Genomic DNA, 14,067 nt, shown 5'->3' on the forward strand with positions numbered 1-14,067 from the left:
TCTGAGTTCCTGTGTCCTTCTCTGTAAGATGAAGGTGGAAACAGCTCCAAACTTATAGAATTGTCACGAGGACTAAAGGACAACAGTCTGAGTGCCCCAGCCATTGTCACACAGAGTAGGTACTTACTCAATGGAGTGCTCCTTCTAACTTCAGTATTTCCTGTCAAAATGGTATGTTCTTTTTAAGAGGTTGGTGGGGTAGCCCTTCTTTTACCCATTTTAACTTTGTATTTTGGAAAATTCCAAACATACACAAAAGTAGAAAAAATGAACTCTGTGTGCCCATCATTCAGTTCAACAGTGATCAACTCCTGTTACGTCCAGACCCTCCAACTTTCTCCCCACCCCAGGGGTTATTCTGAAGCAAGTCCCAGGCACGCTCACTTCATGGGGAGGCCCTTGGAACTGAGGTGCCCCTTCCTCAGTAATCTAGCCGGGGAGAGGGCCCTCCTCCACGATGCCACACAGACTCAGTTGCTGCCTGCAGGTGTCTGAGGTTCATGTTCATATGAAAGTCACCAAAATGCCATCATGGGCCATGCATCTCACATTTCCTGTGAGTGTTCAGGGGCCTCTCTGATGGCTGCAGATCCAAGCTGTTCTGCTAGGGAGGCAGGGCCGTGTAGCGACTAGGAGCACAGGCTCCTGGGTCAGGTGGCTCCGGGTTTGAATCCTGTAACCACTTGCCAGCTGTGAGACTTGGTCAAGTTTCTGGCCCTCTCCAAGTCTCAGTTTCCTCATCTATAAAATGGGGAAAATAGTATTACCCACCTCCTGGAATTATTGTGAAGATTAAATGAGTGTCTATTTAGTACAGTATGTGGCACATGTTAAATGTTTGAAAAACATCGTCCAATATTATTGTCTCCATCATCATATCCTCATCTCTGGCTGTGTGATTATAAAAGGCCTTTAGATGAGTGTTTCTCTGATCTCAGGGTTCTTTGTTCACAATACGCTTTCTAAAATCAGTTTATTTTCTTGATTCATCTGTTAAAGGTGCTTTACATAAATGACCGAAAGTCATCAAACTGATGGCACTCTTCTCGTTCGGGATTCTTGATGTTAAACCCTGGGCTCATATACCTGTGTCCTTCTCTGCAGTCCTGCTTTGTTGATAAGGGAATTCTGGGGGTTTAGCCTTTGCGACCATCACCCACCTGCCATACAAAGTGCTAAAGAAAGAGGGAGGGACCAGTCTTGTTCTGCTTCCTGAAGAGGTAGGGAAGTGTAATCACTGAAGGCTCACTCAGTTATCCTATCACTGGCGAAAAATAATAAAGCTTAACAACCTATCAGATGAGTAAAAGGTACACAGAAAAAAATGTTAAGTCTGCGACAAATGTTATAAGGTGACATTGAGCATTATTTACAAACATAAAAACAAAAAGAAATTAAAATGGTCATTATAAGGTTTTCACTGGCTGTTGTACCCATCTCCCCCCACTGCTGAGAAAAGAGGTTTCAGTGGCCTACTCAGTGTCTTCATAAATCCCTTGGTCTCCAGGGTTTTTAATCCACTTAAAAAATACATTTATTCTTTGGAGATGTTTTCTGAAGGCCTCTGATCCAGATGTGGCCACATCAGTGTGCAAACATTGTTAGTTGGTGAGTTCGTTTATATCTGAAGCTGCACAGAACTTTTTGATCTCTTGTTTTCATGTCAGATTTATAGTGATTTTAATAAAAATGTTTTCAGGGCTTTGAAACTTTTAAATCCAGGCTTTGTCGTGGTTAATGAAACATTTCCTATTAAGATGCAGCTGTTCCCCCTCCCCCAAGAAGTTGTATGAAAAAGCATGCCTAGCTAATAGAGTATTTTAACACTTGGTTACTTACAAGACTCAGACACAGAGATTCAAACCAGCCGTCCAAAGGCTATACATTATTTGTATTTTTCTTACATCATTTTAACTGCCTTGGGGATTTGAATCTACTCAGTGTGGTAAATTGAAGCCAAATTATACAGACTATAACCCTCCCCAAAGAATTCCTAACCGTTCCCATCCTCCCATCTTGTGCAGAGCGCTACAGTCAGGCAAAACACAGCCAAAGTGTGGTCGGGGTAGGCTGCTCTAACAAATCTTCATTTTTTTAAGTGAAAGATTTGTAATGTTTATGATGTTATAGAAGGAACCAAAATTTAGGTGTCACAGTTTCTATAGCTGATTGTCTTCTATCTTTATAAATGATTTTTATCTCTGGGACTTTGGAATATCATGTTGGGGTGGGGCCCACACGTCACTTGTGTTTCGTGGTCACTGGTGGTTACATTTCTATTTAGCTTGCAGAGCATTGTATAATCTTGACAGGTTTTTGCCATGAATTAGCAGTAGTGCAACCACTTAGTTCTATAAATGTAAGGCTAATCTTGGCAGAGAAGTATGTGCCTGGCTAGTGCCCACATAGTGAACATTCAGCAAATGTTGGTCAAATGAGAGAATGAATGAATGATGCTCGTTGGTTATATTTGACTTCACAGACAATGAGGAAAATAGAATCCCTGATGATATTATTTGATCTCAGAGTAATTGACAGTGGCTCTAAAGTGTTTAGTAATTTTAGGAGCTTTGGCATTGTTTAAGAGTATTTAAATGTGCATATTTTTGGAGCCAGCAAATCTACTCTTAGGAGTGTATCCTACAGAAAAACTCACACAAGTGTACAGTGATGTACATATGGAAGGGACAATTACTACAGCGTAGTTTATAATAGTGAAAAATTACAACAGCCCTAATGTCCATTGATAGGAGATGGGGTCCATAAAATGAGGCACACCTGTACTTAGTAGGCATTAAAAAGTGAAATTGACCTATGTTTTTTGACTCAGGAAGAATGCGTAGGATTTGTTGCTAAATTACAAAAGGCAAGATGCAAAACAACATGTAAAGCATGGTCTCATTTCTGTAATAATAATATATATAAATTCGTATATGCCTAGCTAAACTCTGTAAGAACATGTTCTAAACCCTTAATGACATTGATTTCTGAGAGATGGAATTTGGAGAACTTATACTTTCTACACATAACCCCATGTCAGCTGGGGCCTCTGGTACCAGCTGGAACCTGGCTCTGGTCCCCGCCCGTCGGAGTTTTGGGGCAGCTCTTGCGGGCTTGTGGCATCCTGGCCTGGGGACTCCCACGTGTGCGTGTGCAGGCTCTGTCCACCCCACATCATCCTAAACCTGACATTCAGCCCCCTCTTCAGTTTCCACAAAAACAGAAAGCCCTTTCATGAAAGACAAATTGCAAATTTGGGAATCACTAGAAAGGGCCACACATAATTGTATTTCACAGCAGGTTACCTAAAACTACTTATTGGACCTTCTTCCCAGTCCTGATGATACCCCCAAGGGGGCTTCCTTGCTGGCCTTCACCCCACACAGCACTTGGCACTCTGCTCCCTTCTCTTTCCTGGAGTACCCCAGGAATGCCACAGTCTTCTCTGTCTGCTAGCCAGACAGCTCTTCTTAGCTTTGATTCCCAAACCTGCAACACAAGCCCATCCACAGGGTCTGTTCATGAAGAAACTTCCCATTTAGTGGCATCCACCCTCCCTAAAAGATGGTTGTGGTTATAAATTGAGGGGGGGACCTCATATATGCATTTCTGTAGTATTTAATTTTTCTTAACTACAAGCGTGTAGCTTGTGCAGCTTTTGTATTCAGAACAAAACCCAGAAAGATAAACAAATAAATCCTCCCGAAGCCCTGTGTGCTAATCTCTGTGGCTAAACCATGGTCCCAGCTGGGATGGAGGGACCGTGGCCAAGTGGTTCAGCCTCCCCATATGAGGAGGAGAAATTTGAGCCAAGGATCATGGGCACAGTTTCTGCTCTGATAAAGACCCCATGGGAATTTGGAAATTTGCACTTTGAAGAGAGGCCCTCAGTACATAGCATTTGCTCTGAAACATAAATATCAGAAGGTATTTCCACCCTGACAGTAAGAGAAACGGCCCACTGTTCTAGGAGGCCTTCCTGGTCACCTGAGACCCTGCAGGCAGGGCCTCCCTGCAGAGAGATCAGGGCACGACAAAACGATTTCTGTTTTTCACACTTAACACATTTAAAGAAATAAGTCCTGAAATGCCACGGAGCCACTAAAAAAGAATGGAGGTGATGATAATACTATAACACCACCACCACCAACAGCAACCGCAAAACAGCTCTTCTCTCCTGAGCTCTCGCTGCTGCCAAGTACCATGCTAACCGCACCCCCTCGTCCTTTATCCTCACAACAAGGTGATGCTTTCAGCATCTCCATTGTACAGATGGAGAAAGGGAGGCTTAGGGAGATGAGGAAGCTTGCACAGTCTCTCAGCTGCCGAGGGCAGAGCTGGGGGTTGCACCCCAGCTGGCTGGCCCCAGACCCCATGTTCTGTTTCTACATGTGGGCCTTAGTGCAAACCAGGAAGGAATCTCTAAAAGGTGGGACATTGCGGGTATTGCTGAAGGGTGGGGAGTTGTAGGGCATTTTATTCCCCTTCTCTCTTATCTCCATTGTTTGAATTTTTATAATGTATTAATCTTTGCTGGTTTTATGAATATAAAAGGATAGATCGTGGTGATAGTGGAAAATATATTTTTAAAACTACTACTGTTATTTGCTTTCTTCCTTGCCTTTGCCATGGCTTCACCTCCATATTATTTTTCTTTCTTTTTAACAACTTTATTGAGATATGTCACATACCATACAATTCACCCATTTAAAGTGTACAGTTCAGTGACTTTTAGTGTATTCACAGAGTTGTGCAACCATCACCACTACCTAATTCCAGAACATGTTCATCACCGTAAAAAGAAATCCCATACACATTAGCAGTCACTCCCCATTCCCCCTCCCTGTAGCTCCTGGCAACCACTAATCTACTTCCTGTTTCTATGGATTTGCCTATTCTGGATATTTCATATAAATGGAATCATGCAATATGTGGTCTTTTGTGTCTGGCTTCTTTCTGTGTTTTCAAGGTGCATCCGTGTTGTAGCATGAATCGGTGCTTTATTCCTTTTTGTAGCTGAATAATATTCTATTCATTCATATGGATATGCCACATTTTATTTTTCCTTTCATCAACTGATGAACACTTGGGTTGTTTCCACATTTTGGCTATTATGAATAATACTGCTATAAATATTTGTGTACACATTTTTGCGTAGAGGTGTGTTTTAATTTCTCTTGCATATATACCTAGGAGTAGAATTGCTGTGTCAAATGGTAACTCCATGTTTAACTGTTTGAGGAACTGCCAAACTGTTTTTCATCCATACTATTTCTTTTTTTACCCCCTGATTTGTCTGAATAATATATTTTTATCTAATTATTTTATTGAGATCGTATTGGCTTATAACATTGTGTATATTTCAGGTGTACATTATTATATATCAGCTTCTGTATAGACTGCATCGTGTTCACCACCAATAGTCTTGTTTTTATCTGTCACCATACATCATCCATACTGTTTCTTGACTTGAACCAGGACACATCTGATACTTCTGGGTGCAGCCAGAAGGCAGGATCAGGATTTCAGAGAGCTGTGGGCACTTAACTAACAAACCCTTGATTCTGGGTTTGGGACAAGGTGAAGGACTTGTCATTCAGATTTTAAAGCCTTTAAAAACATTCACCCTGGTGGGGAAGAGTCCCTGCAGGTGTTTGAGGCCTTGGCTCTGATGAGGGGCTGTGTTGAAGGTCACCATAAAGGGCCCTGTGAATGGGTGGTGGTATCGTTTCTGAGTCACCTCACCACAGACAGCAGGGAGAGAGCACCGTGGCCGAGCACTAAGGACTGGCCTTCCCCTGTGACTGCGTCCAGTGGGCAGGACCTGACCATACATGTCCTACTCCTGGAGAAAGAGGCAGCTGCTGTCCAGGTAGAGTTACTGGAGGAGGGCAGGGGGCAGTTGTGAGTCACGGAGCGGTGCAATAAATAGCAGAGGTGTCTCCAGGTGTGACCATGCAGTGAAGCTGCCCAGCCGTGAAACCTGCTCCTCGGCCCCCTCCTTCCCTGCCCCAGTCGGTGCCCAAATGCCTGAGTAGGCGACAAGGAGAGATGTGAGGCAAAGATGATGCGCTGTGACAAAACACTGTCTCCGCATTTGTTGAGGATGTTCTAGAGAGTGCTGTGTGTTGGGAGGAGGGATATAAGAAGGAAGGACAGTCCTGCAGTCTTCAAGTCTGTAAAACTATCACAAAAGAAACCAACCCACACCGGAAACCTGTTTATAAAAACGAGGTATGGCCTCAGTTCAAATGTATCATGTTCCTCTCTAACAGGGAGGTTATAAAACTTAATTATAAAACATAATTCTGTGGCCATCAATGGCATCCTGAGGCGGACAGCAGGATCACAAGCCCAAAGGGTGAATGACAGAGGCTGAAATCAAGTAATCCTGAGTGAGGGGACTCAGCCCACCAGGAACAGGCCACCCTCGTGTCATGGGGCCTGGGCAGCAGTGCCAGCAGAGGCCCAGGTGCCCTCTGTCTAAATGTTTAAAAGTTATAAATCAAGCGACAAGCTGTTGAGTAAACACGCTACCTTGACAGTGCTACTTTAACACAAGCTGGTTCAAACCTGGAATTCTGGGACTCCGCCGAGTTTTGCACTTGGCCGGGCGGCGTGGCGAGAGCCAGGCCGGCGACTGTCCGCTTGTTTTCTTGCCTGGCTCCATCCTTGGCCACCCTTCAGGCCTATGGGGCACACTAGGCGCACAGCTCACTCTCCGAGGACGACTTCAGGAAGAGACCCCCACAGGCCCTAGAAGTGGGCTTGGGTTATTTGGGGGAGGGGATCTTGGAGTTCAGGGTACCCAGAGTGTGGTGTAGAATGAGGGGGCACATCTCTCTGAGGGGACAGTTTCTTTTCAGCTCTACTCAGCTCTTACCATCTGGAAATGCAGGCCTACCATCACCAGATTTCTCTGATTTTTCAAGAGAGGTTTTAAGTCCAGGTTTCTATGTGAAATCTCCTAATATTTAAAGCACCATATGAACCAAACAAAGCACATCTGCAGATTTAACCTGGGACCTCCTGTTTGTACTCTCTGACCTGCAGATGGCACCAAGGCCCTCGATGCCTTAATCAAACCCTAACCCTCCAGCTCTCCTTCTTAAGACTTCTCAACACAAATGGAAGGTGTGATATGCAGAATTTTTGTTGTTAGTGCTATTGAGTCAATTCTGACTCCTAGTGCCCCTGTGTACAGCAGAGCAGAACCCTGCCGGGTCTTTTTGCACCATCCTCTCCCCTTCTGTCACTGTATCAGATAATGCTCTGCTGCTATCATAGGGTTTTCATGGCCAATTTTTTAGGAAGTGGGTGGCCAGGTCCTTCCTAGTCTGTCTGAGTCTGGAAGCTCCGCTGAAACCTGTCCGCCGTGGGTAATCCTGCTGGTATTGGAAATACTGGTAGCATAGTTTTCAGCATCACTGTTAACAGGCAGCCACCACAGTATGACAACCGACAGATGGGTGGTGTGGTTCCCTGAGAGGAAAACGAACCTGGGCTGTGGCAGTGAGAGCACTGAATCTTAACCGCTGGACCCCCAGGGCTGGCTGGCATGCAGAATAATGGTCCCCAAAGATGTCTCTGTCCTAATCCCTGCAATTGGTGAATACATTACCTTACATGACAAAAGAGATTTTGCAAGTATGATTAAATTAAGAATCTTGAGATGAGATTTTCCTGGATTATCTGGTGGACCCAATGTAATCACAAGAGTCTTTATAAGAGGGAGGCAGGAGGGTTGAGTCAGAGGAAGAGATGTGATAATGGAAGAAAAGGTCAGAGAGAATGATGAGATGGCTGGCTTTGAAGATGGAAGGGGACATGAGCCAAGGAATGACGGCAGCCTCTAGAAGCGGGAAAAGGAAAGGATGTGGATTCCCCACTAGAGCTCCCAGGAGGAACACAGCCCTACTGACACCCTGATTTTGGCCCTCAAAACCAATTTCAGACCTCTGACCTTGAGAACTGTAAGGTAGTTTGTGTGCTTTAAGCTACTAAGTGTGTCATCATTGTTACAGCGGTGATGGGAGACTAATACAGAAGGTGCCTGGGGAGAGTTTCACAGGCACCCTCCTTTGTGCCCCCCTCCTCACACTTGTTTCCTAGCCCACAGTGCCTTCCTGTCACCTGCTTCTGGCTGGATCCTTGGTGGCTGTCCTCCAGGCCCACCTCTTCCATAAAGCCTTCCCAAGCCCACCTCGTGCATGGAGCACTCCTGCAGCCCTTGGTGTTGATCTCCTGCACTTGGACACTGAATCTCTTAGAGCCGTGGTATCCACCCACTTAAAATCACTTTGAGACCACTTAAAAAATACTGATACCTGGCCCACCCCCACCGGTTGAACCTAAGAGTGGTGTCGGGGCATGGATAGGCTTTAAAAGCCCCCAGGTGTTTCTCACGGGCAGTCGGAGCTGAGAACCTCAGTGATGGAGGCTTCGTATTCTCTCACTCTCTCCGGGTGTGTATGTTGTCTTTTGAGTGTCTCTTCGCAGAGCCCAGACCAGTGCCTGGCATTTAGTAGGTATTTAATAAATGTTTGCTGACTGACTGACAGACTGTGAACTCCTAGAGTGCAGAGCTGTTCTAGTAATGATTAAGTGACTTGCCTTTCATTCACTTAGCACTAAGCCAAATGCTCAGTAACTACCAGTACATTGAACTAAATTGCCTAGGGCAGTAAGTGGTTCTTCTAAAGAAGCCTTCTATGAGTGTTAAGAGAAGTTCTTCCATGGCCTCACTTGTCCCTGCATTGTTTGTTTCATTCATTCATTCAGTAAACATTTCTGTAGGCACCTACAATGTGTCAGGCTCTGAACAAAGCTGTGAGGAAATAGAGATGAAAGCTATTGCTGCAGCTTAATGCAGGAGACAGATGTGGGCCCAAAGAATTAGTGCATGCACCACAGCTGCCAGCCACCATTACTCTCTAGTGCGAGTCCCAAGCCTGGTGCTGATTCCTTGGGCACGAGTATCACCTTCGTGAACCACTCTGGTCTAAGAGCAGTGGTTCTCAAAGCTGTGGCCCCCAGACTAGCAGCATTGGCCTCACCTGGGGACTTGTAAGAAATGCAGATTCCCAGCCCCCATCCCAGACTCACTGAATCAAAAACATCAGTCTGTGTTTTAACAAGCCCTCCTGGTCATTTTGATGCCTGACAAAGTTTGAGGACTCCTGCCTTAAAGCCATGCTTCTCAACCTTGGCCACATATTCAGATCCCCTGGGGAGCTTTTAAAAAATATGACTGCTCATACTCCACCCCAAAGCAGTTAAATCAGCATCTCCGGGAGTGGGGCCTGGGCCTCAGAATGTTTAAAGCTCCCCGGGTGAATCAAATGAACCATTGCCTTGGCAGACGACAGGCCCATGTGAGGATGCCAATAAAAGGCCCCGCCGAAGACAACCAGCGTGCTCTGGGCAGGACAGCAGGGCCTCCCACGGCCCCCGAGTCAGCTTCCCATGGGACACTGGGAATGCTCTCAGCATCTCCATCTCCGAGGTTCCTCTCCCAAGCATGAACTTTGTTTAGACATGTAACAGAACCTGCCTTTTTAGCGAACACTTGCAAAGTAGGCTCAGGAAAGAAGTGTCAGTGGTGCTGAAGCTGCCAAATCTATGCTTGTTGAGCAGTCATTCTTGATCAGTCATACGGGAAAAGAGAAGAGGTGAATCACCTACGGAGTGGTTTGTGTTGAGAATGTTCGCTGAGATCCTTGGAACACTCTGGGTATGAGTAATTCCAGGCACTTTTGGATTCCTTTTTGTCATCTTTGAGTTAGTGTTCTATTTCTGAATTGAGTTAAATCAGATATTACATTTATCATTTACATATATCATTTATATTATAATTTATGTAATTATAAACCATAATTTATATTATAATTATATATATTGTAATTACCAAGGGCATAGACAATCTAATAATCACAAGAATAGTTACTGCCTGTTGAGTGCTTTCTGTGTGTTAGGCATTATGTTGGGCACTTTACATACCTTGTCACAATAAGCTTCAAAACAGTTCATTGTGTGTTTTAACCATATTACCCCCTTTTTCAAGATGAGGAAACTGATGATAAGGAATGTTAAGTTACCCAAGGTCACAGAAAATAGCAGAGCCAGACAGCTAGGTCTGTCATCAAAGATCATACTTTTAGCCCCAATCTTTACTGGCTCATAGTGAGTAGTAATGCATGTATATAATATTATTAAAATTATATAGTACAACGTGTAAATAAATGCTACTGGATAGTGTTTTATTTATACATAAAATTATGCATAACATGCAGTTGTACATAATATAAACTCAATAAATGCTATATATGAAAATGTTACCATTTAAAGGTAGTTATATAGTATCAATTATAGTTCATTTGTATCTGTCACCGATAATGTTGTATTTAAAGACCATTCCTGGAATGTTACAGGATATAAATGTTGAGAATATATGGCTTCTTTGAAAATACTAGGTGATTACTAAGATACAGTGTTAAAGGAAAAAAGCAGGATACAAAAGTGTGTATATAAATATATATTTATATATGATACCAGTTTTGCAAAAAAAAATACACATATTTTATATACATGGGAAATGGAAAGAAAGTGCCCCAAATCTTTCACAGAAATTATGGTTGGACTGCAAGAGGTTTTTATTTTCTTCTTGATACTCAGGGCCAGACCAAGACACTAGGGTGGCCCAAATAGGCTGGTAATTTGGCGTTGCTTCAAACTGATGCTCTTTCAATTTTTGTTCTGCATGTATTTGGTGGACAGGGAGAAATTGGTTACCTACTGATAAATATTGTGTCCAAATATAGATTCACTTCCTGATTCAGTCCTACAGACCAAAGTAGAGTTCACGTTCTGGAAAAAAAAAATTATTTCCCACTTTTCTGTGGCTCTTATTCTATTTGTAAAATTCCAAACCCCACAATTTATTGAGAGACATATTAGTTTAAAATGTAGATACTAGGGGCCGGCCCAGTGGCATAGTGCTCAAGTTTGCGGGCTCTGCTTTGGTGGCCTGGGGTTCGCAGGTTTGGATCCCAGGCACGGACCTACGCACCGCTCATCAAGCCATGCTGTAGCAGCGTTCCACATATAAAATAGAGGGAGATGGGCACAGATGTTAGCTGAGGGCTAATCTTCCTCACCAAAAAAAAATGTAGATACTAAAATAAACTATTCATTTCTATCCCTTTGCCGGGCATAATTCAGGTTTCTGAATCTCAACCGACTGCAACATGCATGGTACAAAATACTGCACAGAGACAGGCTGATGGCATTGAGGAGTGGTTTTATTTGTTTTTATGTTATATTTCTCTCTTCCTTGCGTTTTGCCAGTAACATAAGAAGCCTTGTGTGGAGACCTGCTTTAACTGGCACTGCTTTAACATTTGAATCCATAGATATGTCAGCACACCTTGCTCATTCTAGAAAATTTGGAAAATATACAAAGAATGACTTGCCAAATCAGGAAGCAGTCTCATAGAACGAATTGGGACTTGTTTGTTTTCCTTCTGTTTTTGGGAGAGTTTGTGGAGAATTGGTATTCTTCTTTAAATATTTGGTAGAATTCACCAGTGAAGCCATCTGGTCCTTGGCTTTTCTTTGTGGAAGTTTTAAAATTACTAATTCAATCTCTTTTCTTGTCATAGGTCTGTTTAGATTTTCTATTTCTTCTTGAGTCAGTTTTGGTCGTTTGCCCATCTTTCCAGGAATTTGTCCATTTCATCTAAGTTATCTGATGTGTTGGCACACAGTTGTTCATACTCTTTTTTATTTCTGTAAGGTCTGTCCTGGTGTCCCCTCTTCATTCCTGATTTTAGTAATTTGAATCTTTTCTCATTTTCTCTTGGTTAGTCTAGCTAAAGATTTGTCAATTTTGTTGATCTTTTCAGTGAATGCTGGCTTCTTAGGTGTTCATTTTTTAAATTATACCACATAAGTTATATAGATGTTACATATAATCTTTTGTATATATAAAATATCACAAAAAAAAATCACAGAATAAAAATGGAAAAGAAAGACAGAAAAGAAGAATCACGGCGCAGTCCATTGTTTTAGGAAACTTACTAGGGCCGCAGATCCTATATTTGAGTTTCACACTGAATTATTTGCTTATTCATATAAACTAATTTCTAAATTCTTGAGGATTCTGTCTTTTAAATGCAACTAGTATCTGCTTCAGAAGGCAAGGAAGTAGTTGATACACTGTGTGATACTTACGAGAAAAGTCGTGAAATGAAGCAGCGTTTATGCTAGTGCTGCAGTTTTGACAGTGGACACTGTATGAGAGCGGCCGTAAAAAGTACCACAAACTGGGTGGCTTAAAACAGCAGAAATTTATTCTCACAGAAGTGTGAAATCAAGGTGTCAGCGGGGCCATCCTCTCTGTGGAATCTGTAGGGGAGAATCCTTCCTTCCCTATTCTAGCTTGTGGTAGTTACCAGCCATCCTTGGCATTCCTTGGCTTAGGCTGTGTCACTCCAATCTCCGCCTCCAACATCACACAGCCATCTTCTCCCTGCGCATCTCTCTCCTCTTTATAAGGACGCCAGTCATATTGGATGAAAGGCCCGCCCCATTCCAGTATGACCTCATCTTAACTGATTACATCTGCCATGACCCTATTCTGAGGTACTAGGGGTTAGGGCTTCAACATATCTTTCTTGGGGGATACAATCGACCCATAACAGCCGTGCTCTAAACGAACTGTGAACATGTGTCTCTCCAATTTTTAGAAGGTATATCAAGGTGTCTTTTCTGCTTACCATGCCTTTTTTTTTTTTAACCTCTTCCCTAGATTGAAGATATGTTTAATGAAATCAGATTTAGTGAATATGTGGACACCGGAAAGCTAATTGACAAAATCAACTTACCAGATTTCCTCAAAGTCTACGTTAATCACAGGCCACCTTTCGGTAACACCATGAGTGGCATCCAGCGGAGCTTTGACATTCTGGGTTTTACCAATTCAAAAGGAGAAAAGGTCATTCGAAGAGAGGATTTCCTGAAATTGCTTCTAACGAAAGGTAAATACATAAATGGGGATATCGTGTACCACCCTGGGGCCATTCCCATTGGAGAGACCTGAGTTTGGGGAGACAGAGCCCCTGACATCCTTAAGTCGACAGGGATGTTGCTTCCTGAGCCCCAGCCGGCAAACGTGGAGTAATGGGAAGGGTGCTGACCCGGGAACCAGAAGAATGCGATTGATTTCCCAGCTTCCTGAAACTGCAGGATTCAGTGTCTTCACTTGTAAAATGGGAATAAAAGTGCCAGGCATCCATCTCACAGGGCTGTCACGGGGTTGGGAGGCGTCTGTGAAATAAAACCACACCAAAGTAAAATTTTTCATTTTTACCTACTGTTTTCCTCATTATTTTGTGTGAGGAAGTCAAGTAGCCTTTCTCTCTGGGTGATCGTTTCATCTTAGTCAAACTGGTGGTTCTAATGTCAGGGAGTTTGAAATGAAGCCAAGCACTGTCTTTATCAGAAAGTTGTCTTATTTCTCTATATGAGCCCCAATGTATTCCCCTGTTTGGAGTACCATTTTTAACATCATATAAGGAACTGTATGTGACAGTAATGTGGGACTCTCTAGATTGTTTTTGTGTCTCAAGAAAAGGAAATAATGGAATAATTCTCTTTAAGACCTCGGAACGATGACACTAAGCCCTGACGTTTTGCTTAGTGCCAAGAGCTGAACGGCCACCTGTTTCCTTCCTGACGCCTAGGTGAGCACATGACGGCAGAGGAGACGTCCGACTGCTTTGCCACGCTGTTTGGACTGAATCCTGAGGGCTGGAAATCCGAGCCTGCAGCCTCCTCTGTGAAAGGTAGCCGGCTCTGTCTGGGCATGTAGCCGTGGCTCACTAATTTGTTGTAGACTTAAGTGCATTTATTTCTCCTGACTGGTGCAAGCCACTCTCCTTAATACCGTGCACACAACAAAGCGAGTCTGTGGGGAACCTAACGTGACTAAGTTATGAAAAGACCAGTGAGCGGTGGTTATGTCTGAGAAATGAAAGCTTTTGTTCCCCTGCTCTGTCCGCCCTTGGT

General features: G+C 43.3%; 1 protein-coding gene across 1 annotated transcript in view; it reads left to right on the forward strand.

Moving 5' to 3' along the window:
• Nucleotides 1–14,067, forward strand: part of CFAP251 (cilia and flagella associated protein 251) — a 65,765-nt gene that overhangs the window by 50,512 nt on the left and 1,186 nt on the right. The window contains exons 19-20 of the mRNA XM_087423339.1: nt 12,809–13,037; nt 13,743–13,844. Coding sequence (XP_087279465.1) covers nt 12,809–13,037; nt 13,743–13,844 — 331 coding nt within the window. The remainder of the gene's footprint in view (nt 1–12,808; nt 13,038–13,742; nt 13,845–14,067) is intronic.

This window comes from Ceratotherium simum, chromosome 35 (genome assembly GCF_057802395.1).
Source record: "Ceratotherium simum simum isolate JZ-2026a chromosome 35, ASM5780239v1, whole genome shotgun sequence".
Classification (NCBI taxonomy): domain Eukaryota; kingdom Metazoa; phylum Chordata; class Mammalia; order Perissodactyla; family Rhinocerotidae; genus Ceratotherium; species Ceratotherium simum.